A 25,602-nucleotide genomic window follows, 5' to 3' on the forward strand; every position below is an offset into this window, starting at 1 on the left:
GTGCATCGGAAATCCTTCCCTACAACACCAAACTCCTTACAAAGTCTATCATAAGCCGGCACGCTGTATTTGTTATCTCTTGGATAAAACGCGGCATCTCCCGGCAGCGCAATAACACCCATCTCATGCAGTATTCTTCTAACCGTGAAGTGAAAGTGAAACATAAATATTGAATTCTTCATCAAGTTCGCACTCACACCACAGCCGCTAGTGGCACACCAAACCGCAAAGTTTAGTTGCTGCGGCCAATAACGCATGTTAGGACCACTTAACCATTCATGAGATTCCTTAGCGGTGGTATGAACAATGGGCACGTTTTTGAAGATATCTCGCACCTTTAACGGAAAGGAATGGTTGTTAGAGATCCGCATATTCAGCGTTAGGCCCAAGCTTGGGTGTTTATCAAATGAAACTGCGGGTATCGGATAAGTACTGGTACCCAGCAATAATTCCTTTGACCAACCGGGTTCAACATGCGTTGGCGCTGGCGTTGGCTTATGCATTGGCGAATGCTTCAGTTGATCGTCTATTTGATTAACCAGCGTAGGCTTCAAATCCTCGTTGCTGTACATCCTAGAGCCGTTGAAGTAAATCCCATCAGGCCTCCTTTCGAACTTACTAGCATCCGCGTGCGGAAACATCTTCCTGAAGGCCCTCCAGTTCCAGTAATCCCGGTTGTTGTGATGTGGCTGCTCCTGTATATCATTCCCAAAAGCGTCGTACATTAGTATATATAATGGATGTTATACCATCAGCACCTAAGTTGTACCCAGATGTTTCCTATACTACACCTAACGAACTAAACGCCGAAAACTTTCGTCTGAATAAAGCGAACTTAATCTTGGCTTACTTGGAAGGGCAGGCAAAACACTACGAAAAAGTCCGAAAAAAGTACGTCAGAGCCCGGAGTACGCTACATAAGATTTCGATAACTTTGGGGTCCATATCTGTTGTGTTAACGGGCTCCGGCGTTGCTACTTCGCTTACTGGGCCGGGAATAATCGTTGGAGTTCCTTTGGCCGGCGTTGGGGCAGCCTGTGGTATTATTTCTGCTGTTGCTACGGGCATTATGAAACAGTTGTCAAGCAAAATATCCAAGCATGACACGACAATAGCTCTGTCAAGGGCTAAAGTAAATACAATTACCGATCTTGTCTCAAAGGCTTTGTGTGACAGAAAGATAGACGACGTAGAATTCTCGCTTATTCTGGCCGAAGAGGAAAAGTACGAGAAATTAAAGACGGACATAAGGAATAAAAAAACAGTCGTAAAAGATCTTTCCGAGGAATCTCGCAAAAAGATCTACCAAGAAGCGAAAGAAGAGCTTCAAAGAAAGCTTGCTCAGTAAAAATCTGCTTTGAAAAGAGCGTGACAGGATTTCGTTTACATATCGAACGACAGTCTGGAAATTACGCGTAATCTTATGCCATAAGATTTATGCTAATTACTCATCTTATGCCATAAGATTCACTATCTTCTCGGAATCCATTCTAACAGCGGGTGGTTGGGGTCGATTTTGTAAAATATTTCGTAGATTACGTCAGGGTAATAAGGAATATCCTTATCCAGCCGACAAAACATCCACTCGGCTCTGCTCATATCAGAAACCTCGGGAATAGACTTACCGGTAATTTCAGACAAAAGATAGGGAATAGCTTTGTAATATTTCCCTAGTTTTAATTTTTTCAATGTCTTCCGTAGACTTTGTGGGGTTGGCTCTTCTAAGTGGTCTATGATTTTCTTCTTTACTTTGTCGTCTAAATATACCGGTCGATAACCTTGGATATGACTCATCCAGTCTCGGAAGTATTTTATTCTTTTGTATGGAGTCTTCTTACGACCTCCATTGGCGTAATACTGCTCTCTGGTAGCATTTGGTACGGCATTACGAATATTCTTACCACACTCGTAACACTGTGCTGACGTGTCGTCTTCTATTTGCATTTTTTTACCACAACAAATATACTTATTTGGTTTAGTGGGTTAAACTTGGGTTTCAAGCACTTTACACAGAAATCATAAGCGAACTCTTTACAATCTTCGCACTCCATATATAGACTAACATATTTAACTACATAAACACGGGATGCGGGTAATCGCGGTACGAATCGAGGAATTCACTTTAGACGGGTAATCCTCCGGTGGTCGTTGCGCTGGAACCCCCATCCCCTATACTACTTGCACTATATTTAAATAATCTCAAATATCTCATAATTAGCTAGATAGATTTTTTCAAAAATCCCCACAAATGGAGGCATCTAGCATATAATTATGTGGTACGAAGCATTTTAGTGTTGAACGCTCTGCAAGGCTAAATTTATTTTCTAAACGAAAACAAATATGTCATCATAATCACGAGTTATGACGTCGGATCTCATTAAAAACTGCATCAAACATTAATTCAATCTTTATGTGACTTATGTGCAAAAAAGATTTGCAATCGGATAAAAGGCATTTATGCACTAGCGTTCCAAAAGTGGAAGGTAGCGGTCAAGCGTGAGGGGGTCGAGCCACCTTAACCATTCGGGTTTTTAAAAAATTTCGCCGTTTAGTTCCTGAGTTATGATTTTTTAAATGAACATTCTTGATGGCATACCAAAGGTTCTGATACTGTCATAGCAACGTCTGACGTCATTTTTTCATGCTCATTGTGATCTTTGGTTTATAGTCTTTGGCTTTCCAGGTTTACTTGCTGTCATATTATAGCCATATTATTATTTTTAGTTCATGATGTGAAGGCGCAAAACACTTTCCAGCCTCCTTAATATGTGATATACAATGATATAACACGCATATACATATGAAATATGCACGTTATAGATATTAAAGTTATTATATATAACAGTATGGCACAAAATGACTAGCAACATTCTTTTATAGCCCCTCCTCTAGATGAGAGTGCTCTTTATAATTAAATGGCTTCAAGTAAAAAGAAAGAAATTACTCGGGCTTCGTGTGGTAAGTCTCAGATTCAGCTGATTATACTGATATTTAGTTGCTGGAAAAGATAAAGCCACGGTACACGACATCGATGTTAATACCGATGTTATGTTCTTTTTGCAGCCCATAATCACGTCAGTAACTGTTACTGATTAGCAAAGAAATTCTGCCTTCCCTTATTTGAGAGGACTTTTGCTTTTATTAATGTTATTTTATATTCCAGTTATTTTTATTTTTAGTTTTGTTTTTTGTTTTGTTTTGTTTTTCATGATTTTATTGAAGGAAAGTAAATTGTTAATTAAAATATTACTGAATTTTTTTTTTCAAACCGGTATTCTAAAATGGATTGGCAGTGCGAGCGATCTCTTTATATTGCGGTCCGGGTATCCTGGGATAACGCATTGCTAAGCACAAAACAAAATTGCAAAACGAGATGGAAAGTAAATATGAAAAAAGAAATAAGACAAAAGAAAACGGGCCTTGGCGTAACCGCCTCGGTCCATATGTTTGAGACCTCGAGCACATGCAGTTTTCCCTATTCAGACCAACTTTTGTATGGTAATTAACCCTATATATTCTGGTCTTCGTAGCTTCTAATACTGTTTGATGCTTCTCTATCTTTTATCATAGTTTATTTTAGAGTTAGGATAGTACGCGCGCGCTGATTGGTCGAAAACTGTGCTTTATTAGTGAACGGAGCACAGTGCTGACACCATCCGAGAGCGCGAGGTTCTACTAGATCCTGCGACCTTCTTTCTTTTTGCGTATATAAATTCAATAACGAAATAAAATTAGTAACTATATAATAACACGATTAAAACAACTTTTTCCGTGCTCCGCTCAGTAATCAAGCACTTAGAAAGCGCCGTACGCACTCAAGAAGTGTGAGAAGCACTCGCCTAAGGCTCGTTCTTAAAAGCTGTTTTATTTGTTAATTATTATTAATTATTTTTTTCTATAGATAAGAATCGTTGGCAGAGATTAGCCGATGAATTCAACATACCAAGGGAGCACTTAAATTACTATGACAGGCTGAAAAACCCAGTGGAAGAATTACTGGAAGAAGTATGCAGTACTAGAGAATTAACAATAGGAGAGCTGTATGATGTACTGGTGAAGTGTGGTGCCAATGCGCTTGCTGACAAATACTTGTAGCTAGAGTCAGATGGAAGAAAGGAACAAGAGGGGTTTATACCACAGGGAGCCCGGCTTTAGTATTTGTACATGAATAAATAAATCAATAAGTGCTTTATTGGGTTTCCTGTGTTGAGTTTTGAAACAAGACGCTGATACGTTGAATTTCCTGTAATCGTACTATCGGTAACGTGATAACAGATTAACGTAACGTGATAGCAGATTAACGTAAGTAACTTGAGAGCAGCAGCTTATGATTCAAATTTAACGTATTAGTGTAACGTACTCTCTAGTACAATTTCCTAGGACGTGCGTTACTATACGTTACGTTAATCTGCTATCAAGTTACTGGTTAGTACGATTACCGGAAATTCAACGTATCAGCGTCTTGTTTCAAATCTCAACACAGGAAACCCAATAAAGCACTTATTGATTTTTTTTATTCATGTACAAATTCTAAAGCCGGGCTCCCTGTGTTTATACCAACACCAACACCAATCATTCTGATTGTCGTATGATCATTCTGATCAGATGAACAATTATCTCGCGTTCTATGTTTGGTTCAAATAGAATAGATACATATAAAAAAGTCAACTCTTGTAATATCATGACCAGATGAATAGTTGAAGTCCTGCTTTTAGATCGTTATGCAACAAACAGTAGTCTAGAAAAAAAAACTAAATTTGCCAAGAAACGGTTGGAGAACATGCCGATTACCTTTAAAAATCGATTCAAAAATAATAATGCGAAAACACTATTCACACGGGCACGAGGATATTGTAAAAGAATAGGGAGATCAGTATTAATAGGAATTCACAACGTATTTACTCCGATTTTTATTCGTCTTGAATGTTGTTTTTTAAAACTATATAGACTACATTTGTAATAATAATTATCAATTTACTGTTTCTAGATTTTTCTTGCACATTTTTTTGTCTTTGAATTGGGTTCCCTGTGTAATATTTTCAGCGATACCTGCATGATATGTCATTCGGTTCGTCACGCTCCTTCCTCCTCATTTCATTGAACATAATAGCTCCTCAAAGTTCCTTTAAAGTAGCCTAAACCGTTTCTTATAGAGCGGGTGCTTAGTGAAATTTTAGGCTAATTAGGTTCTTATTTTCATATGGAAGATGCAAACCAAAGACTGGTCGAGTTATGGAATTATGTTGATAAATTCAATGTGAAAACAGGCCTTGTATGACCCCTTTAAAGTAATTATTTCAATTCTCAGTTCATCAGGTTTAATGTTGTTCATAATTTATCGATATTTTTTAATGAATCACCATTTTTTTGAAGAAAAATTAAAGGAGACCATAACGCTTCGAACGGCAAAGATCAAACTCTGGAATGTGCTTAGCAAATTATTTATTTTGCTTCTTAAATCAAATAGAATCTTAAAATAAATATTGCTATGTACCTCATGTTCCTTTGTGAGTAGACTTTAAAGCCAAAACAGTTAATATAAATACATAAATGTAAGCTATAAGAATATCTATATTGTAATGCTGAATGAATTTGCAGTATCGTTTATCGTATAAATTCTGATTTTTGAACCTTTTTCTCCTTATCGATCTTCACTCGTTCGTGCAGAAAATATTGCTCGAGTAGATTAATCATGAAGAGTAAACCAAAACAAGCTATTGCTCATGAAGTTCATTGAAAATTCTTAGAAATAATCACTTCGACACCATCGGTATCTTCTTGCCTTGAAATCCTTATTTAAGAAATTGATAAATTAATATTTCTAGTTCGGCTGTCTTGAATTACGGCGGTCAACGAAATAGAGCATGCATAGAAATAAACCTCTGCCACGTGATCTGCTAGCTCCGCCCACTCATAATCACTTGACAACATAGTGATATTGATTGACATCTGGTACATGATAATTAATTGGACAGCAGATGCCCGCAAAGGTCTCTTGGGTAAGTTCCCGAAGACCCCTGGGTACTATTGCGCAACTTTCCCATTTTGTCGTGGAGAAGACAGAAAAAAAAAAAAAGAAGACATTTTATGACTGAGATATCACAGGTATCCCAGTATTTAGAAGTGAGCGTATTAAACGCTGTTTTATGAATAGATGCCTGTACAATTTCATTTAGTTAAGTTCACTATTTAAAATTTTCAATATAAACTCAAACGTTTGTTTTTGTGGTAATTTCTAATGAAGACATTTATTATTATTCGTAACCATATCAAACAATTGTTGTCATTCGCGGGCTTCCTGTGGTGACAAACCACGCTCCCCTCCCCTACACAATGTCCAGTCTTTTTTCGGCCAAAACCAAGATGGCTGACTAGTTAGTGATGTTTTCACTCGATTTACTGTAAATTTGAGCAGTTTTGAGCAAGAAATTCGCCTATTTAGTGAAGAAAATTATATTCCAATTTCCTAATATGGTAAGTACATTCCATATATGGTAAAAGAAACGGCTCGAGCGGAACGACAACTTTTCTATGTGGAAAGTTTGATATGCTTTTGTTAGCAACCTCTATTCCAGCGGAGTGGTTACAATATCTAATAAATCCCTTTTGGCTCATCTAAAACCATATACTCACAAAGGACGTTTCTAACACAGTTTCATCTTTTAATACCGTATTTACATATTTACCTGTTAAACAGGTAATCCGTTCTGGTGAATCATGACGTAAGAAGACTGTACAGAGAAAAGAATGGTTCTGGAGCCATATACATGATGTGTAACCAATAGACTTAATACAAAGTGAATACGACCGTTTAAAAAAAATGAAATAACAAAGGTTTTTGTATGGATAAAAGCGGCGCTTACTCGGGGGCGGCGCTTAAACGAGTAAATACGGTAAATAATCATGATAACAATAAACAATACATAAATTGAATTATTAATTGTAGTACCCCCTCCCCCCTGAAAAAGAAATAACCTTATTTGGTCAATTCCAACTAGCGTTTTACAATCCGCTAGCATTTGTACATACGAAACAACAGCACCGTGCACTTGCAGGGGAAATTGAAAATGAAGTTTCCATAATAGAAAACATTCAATTCACATTTACTTTATTTTTTGCTTGGTGTGTTAATAATTACACCTAATGAAAAAATAAAGGGATTATCCCTCCCCCCTCCCCCCCCCCCCCCCCCCCCCCCCCAAGCAATTATTTATCTCTTTATCGGGTTCCCTGTGTATTATAAGATATTTTTTCAGCAGTTTCACTGATTTAAATATTTTGTTTAATTCGATGCGGTTCGTCACTCTTCTTCGCGTCACTTGAATGCGAGAAATAATACTTCCTCAAAATCATTTGATATCATCCAATTCCAAGTTCTAACCCATGGTTTACAGTTTGTGTCATCTTCTTTAATGAGTCTTCTTTTGCAGAGCGTCGAGGTTAGTCAGTAAGGTTGTTTTGAATCACATTTTCATAAATTTGCTTCGAAGATTTTGGTTTAATATAAACCTTGAATGCCGTTTGTAGCTTTGCTTTTTGATGCTTTAAAACATTCCTCATTTTGGGGTTCCATTTGCCTTCAGATGTACCTTAAATAATAGGAACCTATATTTAGATTATAAGCTTAGTAAGTAACTGAATATGTAATGGAAAGTTTCAACAATCTAGTGGTAAGTTTCAACAATCTAGTGGTAACCAATATTTTAATGTAGTCAACTTTGTGCTTCATCAGTGACATGTTTTTCTTAACTTATTCATTTTGTTCAATCTCTCTTGCAATGATTAAGCTCTCCCTGTTATTCTTAATAGAAAGTATATTCCTTATTTGAATCTCACGAGTATTATCCAGGCTTGAATTCTGTATAGGTTCCGAGATGAAAAGTTCTTATCATTTTAAAATTTATATCTCAGGAGAGGTAGCTAATAATTTTCCTTGGCCCGCGTCAAACCTCGACTGTGTAATAACAATAACTTAAAAATAGAAACTAAGGGGGATAATACTTTCAAGACAATTGGAACACACAAAAAAGTAGGGGGGAAAATGAAGTGTTCTGGGTTGCCTGTGCCTTATACTCACAATACCCCTACACAGAAAAAAATAGTAAAATTTGTAACTTACTGGAATCCCTAGTTCATTTACTCCGCCACGTTAATTTTCAGTTGTGTCTGAAGCTAGCTAAGGTTAGTGATTATCGATCAAAAGTGCGCAAAATTCAATCTCTCTACTCTAATACATCATGTTTATGGTTTTAGAGTACCAGACTAAAGCAGTGGTTCTCAATTTGGGTATTTTAAGACGGTCATAAAGACGCCATTCTCCTCTCAAACACTTCCGTTTTGATTTTTTCCTGATCTTTTAGTAACGAACTGGAACGAATACCTCGAACTGAAATTCGATAAAACTCGATCGATTGTAGACTATAAGGTAAGGTAACAAGTGTTATTTTGCTTCATTTCTGTCTAGAACTCATTCATATGATGCAACACGTTCTTGAATTGATATTCGATGAAAAATACATCATGTTGTAGAACCGACCGAAGTTTACTTTGTATTTGAGCAAGCCAGACATGTGCACAGGAAGCCCGACTGGTGTATTTGTGTTTGTAACAAAACAATATATCTGAGAATTTTCAAGCCTTAAAACTTGGTGAAATGTCGTTTGCTGTTTTCGTTTCCTTAATTTAATTTGGGCACTTTTAAACCCTTATAGAAACTGAGGCTGCTAGGTTGTAAAGTACATTTTTTTATTAAGAGTTTAGCACATGTAGCTCGAACATTTGGGCTTTTTACGGAGTATTCGAAATTTTATTTCGTCGCGTTTGTCGTCCCGAGGCCGATTTTCTAAAAAAAAACGATCAATCTATTTCCTAGCCTTTTACGCAGATGTTCTTAGTGTCTGTCACGAAAAGTTCCGTGACAGACGCTAAGAACGTCTGCATTAGGAAACTATCGATTTTCATGAAACTTAAGATTCTTGGCCGTAAATAGATTGCCACAATTCTGTCTGCCGAGTTTGGAGAAAATCTATAGAGTGAAAGTTGCGTCGTAAGATAGGCCTAAAAAACTTACCATACAAATAATGCAGTGTCAACAAACTATAACAGAACAGCGACAATAAATCCTATTTGAGCCATCTTTGAGGGGGTGGCAATGCACAATTCTTTATCAGTACGTATACACTCTCTTAATTTCAGAGACGAAGCTGTTAAACTAGCTGAATAATTTAAGCTTGACCACAGCAACAAAAACGTCTGTAAAATGACAAAAATCTAAAAATCACGAATTATATTAGTTTTCTCAAAAAACACGCTTGAAAAATAAAGAACAGCCGCTCGCCTCAGCGAGTTCACTCCTATAACATGTTAGGCTATTTAGTTGATCTTAAACTAAAGCCCTCTGTTTCAACACAACGAACAAGAATGTAGAGAGGTGGTTAATTTTCTTCTACACGGTTGTCACGGCAACCAAGTTCATGTATTCATTTTCAAACGCTTTTGGCCGATCGGCTGAGTTCCGTTGACTGTTGGGGATGAGTGCAACATTGAATGATTTGAATATATTAACATTTAGAACAGTAAATGAAATAACAGATAATATAAATAAAACTTTTAAAAATGGTTCAAAAAGCCTATTAATTTTGAAGCGCGACAACGGTAACGTCCCCTCCCTTCATTGTCTTTGAAATGTTAATAATAGGCAAAACGTCTGATACTGCACTGAGCCCGAACAGTCGACGGATCTAAAACATAGATCGCGCTGTAGAAAAATCACCATTTAATGGATTGCCTTGAATTTTTGAAATGCCCATGTTCAAATGTTTTTAACGAAACTCGCATAAAATATGCATCAAACCTTAAAATATCGTGAAATAAAGATTTATTTACTGAAGGTCATCTTCCGGAGTTATGAATTGACGACCTAGTTTGGCGAAGTGAGCGATATTATTATATTATTATTATTAATGGTTTTTCCATGGATTTTTTAAAAGTTATAGCCAACGCTATTCATTGAAGTCGTGAGATGGAGACCCCAACAGAACTGCAGTCGATGAATTTTCTAGAGCTATTGACTGAAATTGGAAGCAAAATCCGACCACGCGAAGTTGAAATCTTTAAAAATAAACTAAAAGTAAAAGAAAGGGTTCCTTCTTCATTGCTGGATGATATTGACAGCCGTGAATGGCATTCAGGCCTGAAGTTTCTTAAAAAGCTACAAGAAGAAGGATATCTGGCTGAAGATAATTTAGAACTTTTAGAAGAGCTACTTCTGGCTATCGAAAGGCAAGATTTACTTCAGGAATTATCCGAATTTGAAAAGAAAGTAAAGACTTCCTCTGACGTAGAAGGTGCGGTTGCCCGGGAAACAGAAGGTAGGTGTAGTAAACAATTACTTAATATAGAAAAATCGTAATCAATGGGCTTCTCCTTTCATACATTCTTTCATCACGTGGGTGTTTGTGTCAAGACCCTGTTACATAAAGATTTTTTTTCTTGCAACTTGCAACACAATGCTGACAAAAGCAGAGCATTGTAAATTGCAAGTGTTAATGAGATGTTGCACTCGCGCAATTCTCTTCGCAATTTGCAAAATAATGTTTTCTTGGCCTTTGATAAAACAGGATATGTCAGCGGTCATGGACGAGCTGTGTTCTCATCGGTCATTTGCAACACTGATTGCATTGCAGATTGTGGGATAGATGTTACACACTGCAAAATTAATTGGTAAAGTTGCGAAAAGTACTGAAGCTCGTTCAAACCTTTCTGCAACTTGCAACATTGCAGAACGGGGTGGCTACACGTGCAATCTCTTCTGCAAATTGCAATTCAACGGCGTTGCATTGCAAGCTGTGAGAAAAAAATATTGCATAGTGCTCGTGTATTAAACCGTTCCAGTCCCAATTGAGTAGCTCAATAAATGAATGAAACAAAAGACATGAAAGACCAAATATACCGTTTTTGAAAAAAGTCAAATACCGCGTGTTCTAGCCTCGATCACAGACTTATTTATACAGGGTTAGACTTATTTCTGTTTCCAAATATTCACAAATATCAACTATCAAGTACAAATGCACAGCTTCAACAACGAACACTTGCTCATTAAAGTTTATTGTATGATTTCAATTAAATAATCATTTCAAATGTGGAAATATATCTTCAAAACTAGAATTAAAATTTTAAATTATTCTTATTATTTATTCATTTATTTATATATTTAAATATTTTTATTCTTTGGGGGTTTCTCTTCATGTGAATAGAATTTTTAACATACACCTTTTGCCGTTCATTAACAGAAAATGTACATTCATTTGTGCCAATAGTTGTATCAATAACGTGTAATGTACTTTCATCAACACCACAAGTAACATCATTAGCGCGGATCAACTTTCAATAACGACAATTGAATATGCGTGTACATTCATAGGCATCAATGGACAATCAATAGCGCGTTTGTACATTCATATGCGCGGAATGTATTTTCTTGTGAGCGAAATTCAACTTCAATAACACCAAATGACAAACAATTGCATTTATGGACAATCATTTACCCAAAAGTGAAAATTCATTAGTGCTATTAGCATAATCATTGACAATCTATAACGCGCTTGGACAATCATGAGGGTCAACGTTATATTCTATAGCGTGGTTCGACAAACATTTGCATGATTCGAATGAACAATAAAAGAAATAAAACAATCGTTAAAACAGAAATAAAACAAACGTTATTGAAAGTTGATCCGCGCTAATGATGTTACTTGTGGTGTTGATGAAAGTACATTACACGTTATTGATACAACTATTGGCACAAATGAATGTACATTTTCTGTTAATGAACAGCAAAAGGTGTAATAGTCCACTTCCGAGATATGTTTCGCATGTCACACACAGAGGTTTTAGTACGAGGATGCGTGCTAAATTAAACTAAATCTTTTCTCCTTTCATGAATCACTGTCCTTTTTTTTTTTTTTTTTTTTTTTTTTTTTTTTTTTTTTTTTTTTTTTTTTTTTTTTTTTTGTTTTGTTGTTGTTGTTGTTTGTTTTTTCTTTTTTTTTTTTTTTTTTTTTTTTCATTTTTTGTTTTTATCTATAGCTGTTTTTTGTGTGTGTGTGTACAAATTTACAATTACACAAATAAGAAATTTTCAAAGAAAAGGAAGACACACATTTACAGGAAAAAAGAAAAAAATAGGAAAAGGAAGAAATCACAATGATCGTAAAAGATATAGTTTTTCAAAGAGATTACCCTCTAAAATTTAGAAATAAAAGGGAGCAGTTTACTCTATTTTTTCAGATGGAATGAAAGTTTGTCTTTTTTAGATGCTATCTTGAATCCTAAGTGGTAGACAAATTTGATTTTTATGATAAAAATTGATATTTTTGGTAGTGTATTTTTTAGACTGCAAGAGTATATTTATTGTTTAGCAAGTAATAGAACATGGTTCAGTAAAATTAGGTCTTGTATATCCTTCGTAATACCCAGAACAATATCAACCTCGCTGATATTCTGAAAAGAAAGTAGAAGTTAGTGCTAGAAAGAAAAAACCTTTAAAGTGCACCTCAAGTGTAATTTTTCCCCTATTTGGAAGTGGAGATATACACATATAATAACGATAAATTAAAAAAAAAAGAAATTGAAGAATTCTTGATTTTTTTTAAAGATTTGAACTTCCCGGTTTTCATAACAGCTCCGCTCATTCGGGGGACTGGTGCGAATATCTCATCGGGGTGGAAGAACCAAAGCTATGCCTTCTTTCAAGTTGGATTCACTTTTACAGTGAGTTACAACACAATATTTAGGCATTTTATAATAATAATAATAATAGTAATAATAATAATGATAATAATAATAATATATGGCTTATATAGCGCTTATACAAAATAACTTCTTACGAAATTTGTACAAAGCTTTGCTATACAACAGGCCGCATTTCATCTCACCCCGATGGCGTATATTTTTCTCGTACGAGGACTCCTTGTGACACGGTGCTGACATGTTGCGAGTGACTGGACACTAGTTTTTTGCGCACTTTAAAACACTGTAAATTCTTAAGAATTTCTCAAAAATAGGGGGCGGGGGGATACAAAAAAGCATTACTGAGATATTGAGGATTTCTTCCAAATTAGGGGGAAAATTACACTTGAAGTGCACTTTAAGGACTCCCAAAATGATTGTACTTTTTCACAAATAAAAAATATAGTTTCATCGTGCTTAGAACAGAAGGAACACAAAGGAGAGTAAATCATCTTAATTTTATACCAAAAGGCTTTTTGTAAACAGTATGCGCTTCAGAACCTTATATTAGAATTCACGAAGTTTTGCTTCTAAAGGACATGAAATTAAAAAGGAATTTGGTAAACCAGCGACCAAATAAATGTACCTTGAAGATTAAATTTATTTCAATATGACTTTTGTGCAGTTGGAGTAATCTTAGAAATTAAAAGACTATAAATCCTTATAGAGTCGAGTGCTTGGAGGGAGTAGGTCTTATCATCTAAATATAGATTCATTTCATTTTCGACAATAGGTTTCGTTACTAATGGTAAAATAACTAAATCCTTTTTGATAATCTTTGGCCATTCTATTGGCATAGAGTCTAGAATACCTCTCAATTTGAATACCTCTAATGGAGTAAGTATTCCTATTATGCTTTGGTCCAACCCATTTCTCCCGTAAAGATTACCGATTTGAGTGGCTCCCTTAGAATGCATATTATAATTAAAAGTGACTTGCCAGAAATGCAAATAAACTGATAGTTCCAAATAATTTTGGTTTGCAATACCCTCAATCGAGGTAGGAAATTGAGTAAAATAATTAAAATAATTAAAAGTGACTTGCCAGAAATGCAAATAAACTGATTGTTCCAAATAATTTTGGTTTGCAATACCCTCAATCGAGGTAGGAAATTGAGAATTTAATTTGGACCATGCAGGTTTAAAGGAACTTTGGACAAAGCAAAATTACAATGAAAAAACAAAAATCCCCCTACATTATTCAAATAAAAATTTAAGGATTCTTTCCATGAATAAGGCGTTCCATCAAGAACCCTTTTCACACAATTACTCTCTGGGATTGTACAATGTTTTCAAAATCTGGCATTCTAAGACCTCCCTCTGCTATATTTCTTATTAGCACTTGTCTTTTCACTTTGTCTTTCCCTTTCCAAACAAAACTATAGAGTACACGGCAAGAGAAAATGAACTAAGAGAAGGAATTCCCCCTATATAGCCTTGTAACCATCATGTGCACAGTTTGATGCTATTTTTAAACCATTTGTTTTTCTGTACGCGCATTTACTGCGCGCGCTCTACGCTGTTTGCTTACGTCTTTGGAGTTTTTCTGTTATTTCGACTCTGCCCTTAACATGAATGTTCCCGTCGAAAGCTTGGAAAATACGACAGGAAATTGAAGTCGTAATTTGTTCAACTTTCTGGAGTATTTTTACATTTATTTTCCAAAGCCTTCGATCTACATCGCCATCTTGAGGGCAGATTTGAACATTTGAACATAAGAAAAGCACTAGAAAACATTAGCAAACAGCGTAGAGCGCGCGCGTACTATGCGCGTGCAGAAAATCAAACGATCAAATAAATGATATCATTGGATGATATTTTCAGAATAGATTCTAAAAAATAGCATCAAAGTGTGCACAAAATGGGGCACGGGGATTCCTTCTCTTAGTTCATATTCTCTTGGTACACGGTTTACTTCTTTAACAAAATCTTTATCGGAAGAGATTGCTGAAGTACAATGCAATATTTTAGGGATTGTGAAGGATTTAATAATTTGTTATTTACCGTAAAAGTAGACTTAAAATCTAAAATAGAATCCCCATCATTTTTAAGCCAGAAACAGCGTAAAAATCACTTAAGATTATTTGAAGAATTCGGAACAAAGATTTATTTTTAAAATATATGGTAATATCATTTGCAAATATGACCAGTTTTATCACTGAGCATTATACACGAAGCCTCGCATTGAAACCTTTGTGCGTGACAAGCGAAGCACATTTGTGCTTTTTGATTAGGAGGGTCCTTTCTTGTACGCACCACAGGCAACCCAATGACAAGCAATGTAACCCTGGTAAGCCTGGGTTAACTATGATAATTGTACGCTTTATTATCACGCTTCTGTTTTAGCTCACCAATCAATTTTTCAACGTGTTGCATCCTATATATCCAATTTGTGGAGATCTATAACCGGCCGAGGTACGTATGTCTGTTATTATAATAATTATGTAATCCATGTATTTACATATATCCACACATATATTAAGATAAAGTGCTTCTTTTTTCGCTAATTACGATATTTGACACTTCAGGTCGTCGTACTATTACTCCTCGTGTTACTCATGGTATGTATTTATCAAATAGAACAACTTTTTCCGTGCTCCGTTCAGTAATAAAGCACGCAGGAAGTGGCGTATGCACGAAAGAGGTGTAAGGAGAAGCACGAACCGTAGGCGAGTGCTTCTCACACTTCTTGAGTCTAAACAGTCTATATTTACTTATACCTGACAGTCTCAATCCAATAATATATAGTTCAATATTTTTGTAATGTAGTTTAGATACTCTTTTGCATATATGGAAAACAGCGATATTTTGTATCTGAAACTAAAAAACAACAGGTAACTCGATTTGTGCCATTTCATTTTATTTGTTGGTTCTCTCCTGTGCTTCGAGGGTTTTCCGGGTTCCCCGGCTTTCCTCCCTCCGCAAAAATCAACTCCGATCCTAATTCTCATTTATTTATTTATTTCATTTTATTAAAATCCCGACTCTACTAATTTGTGGTAATATGCTGGGTTGTGCATACGGAGCGGATAGAGGGTGATATTTATCGAATCCTACCAGTCTCTCTCTCTCTCTTTATCCATCAATCCCAAAGTTCAATGGTGAGCATCGAAGGCTATGACATCCATAGGTCTGATAGAAACCGCAATGGAGGGGGAGTTTGTTTATACTTGAAAAAGGGCGTAAATGGGAAAAACCGTAGTGACTTAACTGATGATAAAGTAGAGTCCCTGTATTTTGAAATCATGAAGCCAAATAGCAAGTATTTTGCCGTTTTAGCCTGTTATAGGCCTCCTAACTATGATACACACTCATTTTTCAATATATTTGAAAATGTGTTAACAAAAATAGATTCTGAGTTTAAGGAAGTTTATATCCTAGGGGATTTAAACTGTGATTTATTATCTACTAATATTAATCAGCAAACCCGCTATTTGAATACGACTGCTGAATTGTTTCAACTTACGCAGTTAATCACTGAACCGACTAGAGTCACTGAAAAAAGTAAAACCCTCATTGATGTGATCTTAACGAATAGCCCAGATAGGGTGGTCCGAAGTGGAGTGGTTCACATTGATATCAGTGACCATAGTCTGGTTATACAATACGGAAAATAGCAATTTCGACAAACAACAATCACTGTAAGATCTTATTTAGATCGGCTAAAAACTTTGACTCCGACAAGTTTCTTATGGATTTAGCAATCTCCCTTGGGATTGTTTGGATAATAAGGAAAGCTCGGGTGACATGTGGGACAGATGGAAAGAGTTATTTCTCTCTGTTCTTGACTCGCACGCTCCGATCAAAACAAAACGAATAAGAAACAAGAAGTCTCCCTGGATGACAACTGATTTGAGGAAAGCTATGTACGATAGAGATAAAATGAAACAAAAAGCTACTCAAACAAATTCGAGGGACGACTGGAGTGATTATAAGTCTATTAGAAATCGCGTCAACAACGAGATAAAAAGAGCCAAGAAGTCATATTATGAAAATCATTTTGCACATAATTCAAAAAACTCAAAGGAGGTCTGGAAAGCTATTAATGAAGTCCTCTCACGAAGGACTAAATCTGGCTCTTATGTAACATCTATCAAAACAGGTGATACATCGATGAGTGACTCGAAGGAAATAGCTGAGGTATTCAATTGTCATTTTTTCTGAAATTGGGACTAAATTAGCTTGTTTAATTCCCGATGGACCGACTGCTTATAATGATTATTTAATTAGAATGGGCTCAACATTCACCTTACGACACACATCAGTTGATGAACTTACGAAAATCATAAATTCTATTGACATTAAAAAAGCAACAGGTCTTGACGGTATACCATCTCATTTCATCAAGATTGCTTCACCAGTAATAAACCAATCACTAGTGAAGCTATTCAATCAATCAGTTGATAAAGGGATTTTTCCTAACGGCTTGAAACTTGCGAAAGTTACGCCAATTCATAAAGCTAATGACAAAGATGATTTGAATAATTACCGTCCCATTTCGGTCTTACCTACTATTGCTAAGATTTTCGAGAGAATAGTTTTTAACCAGTTATATGAGTATCTAAACTCAAATAATTTACTTTCTCAAAAGCAGTCGAGATTTAAACCGCTTCATTCGACTACTACTGCACTCCTAGAAGCCACAACTGAGTGGCTTACCAATATGGATGAAGGTAAATTGAACTGTGTCACTTTCCTAGATTTTAAAAAAGCTTATGACACAGTAAATCACTCTATACTTCTCCAAATATTATACTATTATGGGATTGCAGAAGAGTCGATAAAGTGGTTCAAATCTTACCTCACAGATCGTAGTCAGAGATGCTACATAAACCATACCTTATCTAGCTCTAGAACACTCGATTGCGGCATCCCTCAAGGCTCAATCCTTGGGTCATTATCATTTATTATTTACATAAACGATCTGCCAAATAGTGTCAAATTTTCAAATGCTAGAATGTATGCTGATGACACAAGTCTCACCACTTCTTGCACATCACAAAAGACTCTATTTGACGAGGTGAACGCTGATTGTAACAAGATTTGATCAACCTAGGAGTACTTTAAAGCAGTTTTAATCAGACGAGTACAAAGTATTAACTGCACCAAGATTTCACAAGGAGTTCAACAACGTAGCAACAACGTTTTACATACGGGGCTTTTGTTACGCAACGCTGATATTGTCACATCCTCCCCCCCCCTTTTTATTTTTTCTTTTTTCTTTTTTATATAACAACAAAACATCATAGTTGAGTTCGTGCCTCATGCAACTGTTCGATACTGATTGTGTTTTTTTTTGTTCATGTTTGGTAGTCACTTAGATATGCTGGCTTTCTAACTACACGGCCAGATCTTGTCACCTGTGTGTTGTTCTCCTGTCTTCTGTCCTCCTGACCAGCTTCATTATGTTGTGTTACATGTTCATCATTGCCAGGTGTGTTCTTACTGGGGGACTGTTGTCCCTCAGTGTCTTTGCTTCTTCCTGAGGATTCTTTTGTGCTCTTTAGATGTACTCGGTTGCGACGATACACTGTCCCTTCTTCGTTTGCTACTAAGTAAGATCTGTCGTCTAGCTTGGTTTGCACTGTTTCTTTCTGCCATGCCTTATCTCCAAGGGTGAAAGGCTTCATCCTTACTGCTTGTCCTTCTTGTAGAGGTGTGAGGTCCTTCGTTCTTCTGTTATAGTAGAGCGCCTGTCTTTGTTGAATGTTTCTGAGTTTTGAATGTTCCGCTTCTTTCTTGACGACTTTGGGCTGTAATAGTATCTCCGTTGTTGGCAGCGTGGTTCTTGTTCGTCTATTCATTAAGCGCTGTACTGGACTCCTTCCCACTCCTTGTGACGGCGTATTTCGTATGGCAAGTAGTGCAAGATATTGGTCTTCCCGAGTCTTGCCTGTCTTACGGAGCATTCTTTTCGCTGCCTTGACTGCAGCTTCGATCTTACCATTTGATTGAATGTGATGAGGAGAGCTTGGGGTATGCTCTATATCCCATTCCTTAGTGAATCTTTGGACTGTATCGGCTACGAGATTTGGACAGTTGTCTGTTACAAGTATGGACGGTATGCCAAACCTTGCAAAGTGTGCCTTGAACTTCCTTATTATTGTTGAGGCTTTAGTGTTTTCAAGTCTGTCAATTTCCCAGTAATTGCTGTAATAATCTACCGTAATGAGGTAGTCAGTCCCTTTGTAGGTCAGTACATCAACTCCTACCTTCTCCCAGGGTCTGTCTGCTAGTTCATGTGCCATTGTATACACTTAATTCATCTCTGATGTTGAAGTATGGGGTCAGTTGTGGCGGTAGCTTTGCCTTGTGTTCTGGGAAACCTTGTTGGATAGTTGTCCTTAGTAGCTTTAAAGTTTCATCTTTACCCGTTTCCACTTGAATTTCATGGATCTTCTTCTCAGACATCGGTACGAATTTGACTGCGTGCACTGTTTCAAATTCTTTCTGGCTTTCATGTCCGTTGAGTGGTAGGAACGACCGACTCATCATATCCGCAATGTGTTGCTGAGTGCCAGGAGCATATTAAACTTCGAAGTTGTAATTCAGGCTTCTGATCAGCATTCCTTGTAGTCGTCTAGGTGCCTTGTCAAGAGGCTTTTGCGTGATGCTTACAAGAGGTTTGTGGTCAGTATAGACTTTTACGGGTCGGCCGTAAGTGAATTGATGCCACTTTTCAAGTGCAAAGACTACTGCCAGCATTTCCTTTTCAATTGTAGCGTAACGAGTTTCAGCTTCAGTAAGTGCTCGGCTGGCGTAGGCCAGTGGCCTTTGCTCCTGGAGCAGAACTGCTCCAAGTCCCTTGCTGCTAGCGTCGCACTGGATTGAGAGGTCTTTGGTCTGGTCGTAGTAGGCTAGTACTGGTGCCTGTGTGACAAGATCTTTGACGTCCTGGAATGCTCTGTCATGGACCGCATCCCAGTGCCATTCCGTACCTTTGTGCGTTAGTTGTCTAAGTGGTGTCATCACTTCAGAGAGTTTCGGTAGGAATTTCGAAAGATAGTTCACAGTGCCGTTTAGCCTTTCAATTGCTTGTTTGTCAGTGGGTGTGTCCATCTTGATTATTGCTTCAATTTTCTTTGGGTCTGCCTTGAGACCATCGGAGGTAACAAGATGTCCCATGAACTCTATCTCTTTCGTCTTTAAAACAGCCTTGCCCTTGTTGAGTTTTATTCCTTTCTCTTTGCAGCGATTGAGGAGTTGTACGAGGTTTTTATCATGGTGAGACTCTGCTTGTCTTTCATCGGGTGCCTTTCCATATAGAAGAATGTTATCAGCAATGGGTGCTGTGCAGGGTAGACCCTCAAGCGCCTGGATCAAGCGCTTCTGGAAGATTTCGGAGCTTACATTTAGGCTAAATGGGAGTCTGAGCCACTTAAATCTCCCGAATGGTGTTGCAAAGGTGGTGAGTAGGGAAGACTGTTCATCAAGGACGCAGTGCCAATAGCCATGTTTTGGGTCTAGTTTACTGAACAGTTTTGCATCCGCTAGGTCATGCAGCATGCCTTCAAGTACTGGTAGTTGGTAGTGTTCCCTCTTCAGGGCTTTGTTAAGACTCCTGGGATCTAGACAGATTCGTAGTTCTCCCGATTGCTTCGTTGCGACTGTCATCTGGTTGACCCAGTCTGTAGGTTGGTCGACTGGTTCTATTACACCGATGTTTACGAGTCGTTCCAGCTCTGCTTGGACACGGTCTTTCATTTCTACTGGTATCCGCTTTGGAGGGCGAACAACGGGTTGTGCGTCTTCTCTTAGGGTTAGCTTGACCGTCCCTGGCAGTGTCCCTATGTCATCATCAAATAGTGTTGGAAACTGCGACATTATCTGCTGTGGGTATGTGGCATTTACTGCGCTGACATTCTTGAACTGGTCGTAGTTCACAGTGATCAAGTTCATTCTTTCCGCAGCTTTCCTGCTCAACAGCGGCGTCAGTTCGTCATCTACAACAACAAACTTAAGCAAATATTTGTGCTGAGTGCTGGGATTTGTGACAACGAGGTTTGTTGTTCCTAGTGCTTCTTTTGTGTCATTGTTCCACATTTGCAGGGTGACAGTTGTGGGGGTAACTGGCGCGTTTCCTATTTGGTTGAAAGGTATGACATTGACGGTCGCCCCACAGTCTATTTGCATCTTTACTTTCTTAGATTCAACATACATTTCACACATAATAGCATTCTTGTTTGCGTCACCAACCACCCCATTGACTGTGTGTTGTACTGTGTGTAAGTTTTCAAAGTCCGAGTTTGATTCAGAGTCTTCTATCCCAATCGTGTTGACTTTCTCTTTGTGTTTGCATACATTTGATCCTCTCCAGTGATTTTTTTCTCCGCATACACTGCAGCGTTTTCCCCACGCAGGGCATAACTCCTTGCGGAATGTATGCACGATGAGGCAGAACTGGCATTTGCCTGCTTGTTGTGGTGCTCTTGGCTTGCGCTGGGGCTTGGGATTGCTTGCCCTCCCCTTTGTATTGTCTACCTTGCACAAAGACGCAAAGTTCTCACTTATTGCTCCAAGTTGGACATTAGCTGATTCGGTTGAGCGACAAATATCAATGCAATATGCTAAGTCTAGTTTTCGTTCTTGCAAAAGGCGCTTTCGAGCGTTGTCATCGCTAATTCCAAGCACTATTTGATCACGGAGTAACGAGTCACTCAGACATTTGCAAAAATTGTATGTTTTAGATAGGTTTCGTAATTGAGTCAAATACTGTTCAAAGCTCTCACCTGGCTGTTGTGTTCGCTTGTTGAATTGGAATCGTTCATACGTTTCGTAAACTTCACCTGTGAAGTGTTCGTCGAACTTTTTTATGATGGTCTGTAGGTCATTTGTGTCTTCGTCATCACCATATTGAAACGAGTTGTATATTTCCATCGCACTCTGGCCAATTGTACACAGAAATACGGCCTTCTGATAGACATTGCTTTGCTTGGACAGGTTTGTGACGATTACATAGTTTTCCCACATTTGCTTCCACAGTTTCCACTCTTTTGTAGCGCTTTGGCTTTCAGAAATGTTGAGTTGATTTGGTGGTTTCACGTGAACCGTAGACGCCGAGAACATTCCTGCTTGCGAAGAGTTTGTTGACGATGAAGCGGCGACTTTCCCTTTGTTTTCGGTAAATTTTGGTTCTCCTTCGGCTGCCGACATTGTCTTTTCCCACCGCTGCCACCATGTAACAAGATTTGATCAACCTAGCTAGGAGTACTTTAAAGCAGTTTTAATCAGACGAGTACAAAGTATTAACTGCACCAAGATTTCACAAGGAGTTCAACAACGTAGCAACGACGTTTTACATACGGGGCTTTTGTCACGCAACGCTGATATTGTCACACTGATATTTCCAATATTCATAACTGGTTGAAAGCTAACAAACTTAGCTTAAATTCAGCTAAAACAGAGCACATGTTTATTGCTTCTGACGAAAAATTAAAGAAAATTACCTCTGAACCACACATATATTTAAATAGCAAACCAATTACTAGAGTCTCTACAGCAAAAACTCTGGGTGTTGTGATTGACGAACGGGTGTCTTGGGCTGCTCATATTGATTACATTTGTAAAAAAATATCTTCTGGATTGAGTGGCATAAGACGAGTCCGCGATTACATCCCCTTAGAGACAGCTATTACCATATATGAGGCTCTCGTTTTACCTTGGTTTGATTATTGTGACGTGGTATGGGATAATTTACCAGTAACGTCTGCTGAAAGATTGCAAAAAATGCAAAATAGAGCTGCAAGAATAATAACAAAAAGCAGCTACGATGTCAGATCTAGTGATATTTTAACTTCTTTAGGCTGGAAAAGCTTACAAAGAAGAAGAAAGGAGCATAAAGCAATAATGATGTTTAAGACTTTAAACGCACTTGCACCAAAATCTGTAAGGGAACTCTTTTATTTTCAAGAAAATACCTACGATCTTCGTGGTAGAGAGAAGTGCTTAAAGTTACCGAAACCCAGCGCTGAGTTTTTAAAAAGAGCTCTCTCTTATGACGGTGCAAAAGTGTGGAACTCGTTACCCCAAAGTGTCAGACTGTCCAATCATTTAAAATCTTTTAAGAGGAATCTTTCGTCTGTTGGTCCTTAACACTTTAATTACTATAATATTTTTGGGGGGTAGATGAGAATTTTTTTCATAATCTGTCTAAATATTCTTAACGTTATTATCAATTTTTGATATATATTACCTATCAACTCGGTTTTCATGAAAACCAATTTGTACATTGATGAAATTTTCTCTCTCTTCGTGCCTTTCTACGACAAGTAAAATCAGATTTTGTTTTTCAGTCAATTTCTATTGATTTCGTAATTAAGTTCTTGAGCAAGATGCCGGTAGATAAAGCGACAGGTTTAGATGATATATCATGTTGATTGCTTAAAGAAGAGGCACCAGTTATTTCGGCTTCTTTAGCTAATATTGTTAACAAATCCCTTTCATTAGGGATTTTTCCATCAGGGTGGAAGATAGCGAAAGTTATCCCTCTGTTCAAAGCTAATGATAGAGATGATCCAAGTAATTATAGGCCTATCTCTATTCTGCCTATTTTGTCAAAACTGTGTGAGAGGGCAGTTTTTAACCAACTTTATCACTATTGTGCTGTTCATAATTTATTTACTAAATATCAGTCAGGCTTTCGTCCTTTACATTCCACTCTAACTGCTCTGCTTGATGCAACAAATGAATGGTATGTCAATATGGACAAAGGCTTGACTAATCTAGTAGTAGCCTTAGATCTAGCTAAAGCCTTTGATTCCGTATCACATCAAATCTTAATATCCAAACTTCAATACTATGGAATTAATGGGATAAGTCTAGAATTTTTCAAATCATATTTACACGATAGAATGCAATGTTGTGTAGTTGAAAACTCAATTTCTAAACCAAGATCCATTTCTTGTGGCGTTCCACAGGTTCAATATTAGGACCATTACTGTTTATAATATACATAAATGACATTCCATGTTGCCTCGACTATACCAAACCTCGCTTGTGTGCAGATGACACGTTGGTAAGTTTTGCAGGAAAGTCAGCCACTGAACTTCAAAGAAAGGTTAACTCTGATTTAAGGAGGATCAGTGTCTGGTTATTGGCTAACAAACTTAGTCTGAATGTGGTAAAATCTGAATACATGTTGATAGACTCTAGATTTAAAATTTCGAGTCTTGGCAGTTTTGCACCTATAGAGATTAATGGTTCAGGCATCAAGAAAGTTAGTTCACTTAAACATCTTGGGGTCTATATTGACCAAAACCTAAATTGGAATACACATTTGAACAAATTTGTAAGAAGGTTGGCAAGTCGATCTACAGTTTAAAACAAATTCGAGATTTTGTTCCAATTTCTACCCTTATTACAATGTATAAAGCATTAATACAGCCCACGTTTGACTACTGCGACCTTGTTTGGAGCAATTTGAACAAGGGTCAAGCAGAACGTCTTCAAAAGCTTCAAAACAGAGCTGCTCGCATCATAACCTATCAGGGTTATGATGTGAGGTCTGCTGACATTTTGCAACAGTTAAACTGGGACAAATTGAAAGAAAGACGAGAGGAAAGACTGCGTTCATTCATGTTTGACGTTCTCCATGAAAATTGCCCATCGTATTTAAGCAATTTATTTAATATGAGGTCCTCGGATTCGAGCACCTATAAATCTTAATTAAGAGGGAACGATCAAATTGAAATACCATACATCCCAAAAACAGACTTTTTCAGGAGTAGCTTTTATTACAGAGGGGCTAAGATGTGGAACTCTCTCCCCTCTGAAATTAAATCTGCTCCAACAAAGAATGAATTTAAAAAACGTCTGATGAGATGGCGTGCTGTCAGTTCTCAGTAGGATTTTTCTCTTTGTTATTTAAATCATTTCTAATATTTTTCAACTTTTTAGGATTATATATTTATATTTTATTAATCAATAACGACTTCCATGTAAAGAAGTTTTATACTTATGGAACTATCGTTTTCAAATAAAGGTGTGTCTGTCTGTCTGTCTGTCTCTCTTGAGCTTATTTCAGTAAGCAATTATGACTACAAACACAAAAGTGTTGTATAGCTAACTTAAAATCCCCTTACCTCCTCTTATCGTCTTTCATGCCCTTCTTATATCAAATCATATAATTCGCTTTATAATTGTATAGCTACCTATTAATACCATAGAGGGCTGTCCAATCTTTTTCTTGACAGTTCTTGAGAATTTTAAATGTCCTCAGTTATAAGTCTAATTTTCGGGAACATAATAATTACTAATTATATTAAGTAGCTGTATTCCTTTGTTCCTTTTTTAAGTAGTTTTCACGTTTATTTGGTGTTTTGATGAAAATAAAGAACAAAAATTAAGATTTAATGCAAAAATTAACGTGGGATTCTTTTTAGCTTCAAAAACTGGCGATTCCACGTGAAACACCCTTACGTATACGCATTTACAATGACCTATGGAATTCTATATTGCAATATGGCAATTATAAAAGATTATCTACATTTCACAAGTGAAAAGTAATATTAGGAGTATATATTTTACCAATGTTTTTTTTTTTTTTCGTTAGTATGGCACCACATTAACACAAGTTCGCGAGAGCTTCTTATCATTTTCTTTCCGATTGCATCAATATTTTGGTACTGTAATTTAGATATTGTTTTGCATATATAAAAAACAGTGATTTTTTGTAACTTAAGGTATCAGGGTACCCCAAAATTGCTTAGAAGTATCGATTTTTATATTTTTCCGTTTTGCGATAAAATATATAGTATTCTTTGATTTCCCCCCCAAAAAAATTCGATAGTGATTTAATAAAAAAATACGGTTTGTG

General features: G+C 37.0%; 1 protein-coding gene and 1 long non-coding RNA gene across 11 annotated transcripts in view; both read left to right on the forward strand.

Moving 5' to 3' along the window:
- Positions 1-2,897: 2,897 nt before the first annotated feature.
- LOC148905465 (uncharacterized) lies at positions 2,898-4,155 on the forward strand. The gene is made up of 2 exons (XR_016121702.1): positions 2,898-2,958; positions 3,902-4,155. It is a non-coding gene; the product is annotated as an uncharacterized LOC148905465 (long non-coding RNA).
- Positions 4,156-7,301: 3,146 nt separating this feature from the next.
- Positions 7,302-25,602, forward strand: part of LOC116287439 (uncharacterized) — an 83,565-nt gene continuing 65,264 nt past the window's right edge. For 9 of the 10 annotated variants that reach the window (XM_089040376.1, XM_089040378.1, XM_089040380.1 and 6 more), the window contains exons 1-5: positions 7,302-7,439; positions 8,361-8,425; positions 9,990-10,370; positions 15,135-15,203; positions 15,317-15,349. In XM_089040376.1, coding sequence (XP_088896502.1) covers positions 10,022-10,370; positions 15,135-15,203; positions 15,317-15,349 — 451 coding nt within the window. In that variant the 5' untranslated portion in view covers positions 7,302-7,439; positions 8,361-8,425; positions 9,990-10,021. The remainder of the gene's footprint in view (positions 7,440-8,360; positions 8,426-9,989; positions 10,371-15,134; positions 15,204-15,316; positions 15,350-25,602) is intronic. The other variant, XM_089040377.1, reaches the window with a different exon arrangement.

This window comes from Actinia tenebrosa, unplaced genomic scaffold (genome assembly GCF_029948245.1).
Source record: "Actinia tenebrosa isolate PJP-AT-01 unplaced genomic scaffold, QUT_ActTen_1.0 PGA_scaffold7__59_contigs__length_16204524, whole genome shotgun sequence".
Taxonomy (NCBI): domain Eukaryota; kingdom Metazoa; phylum Cnidaria; class Anthozoa; order Actiniaria; family Actiniidae; genus Actinia; species Actinia tenebrosa.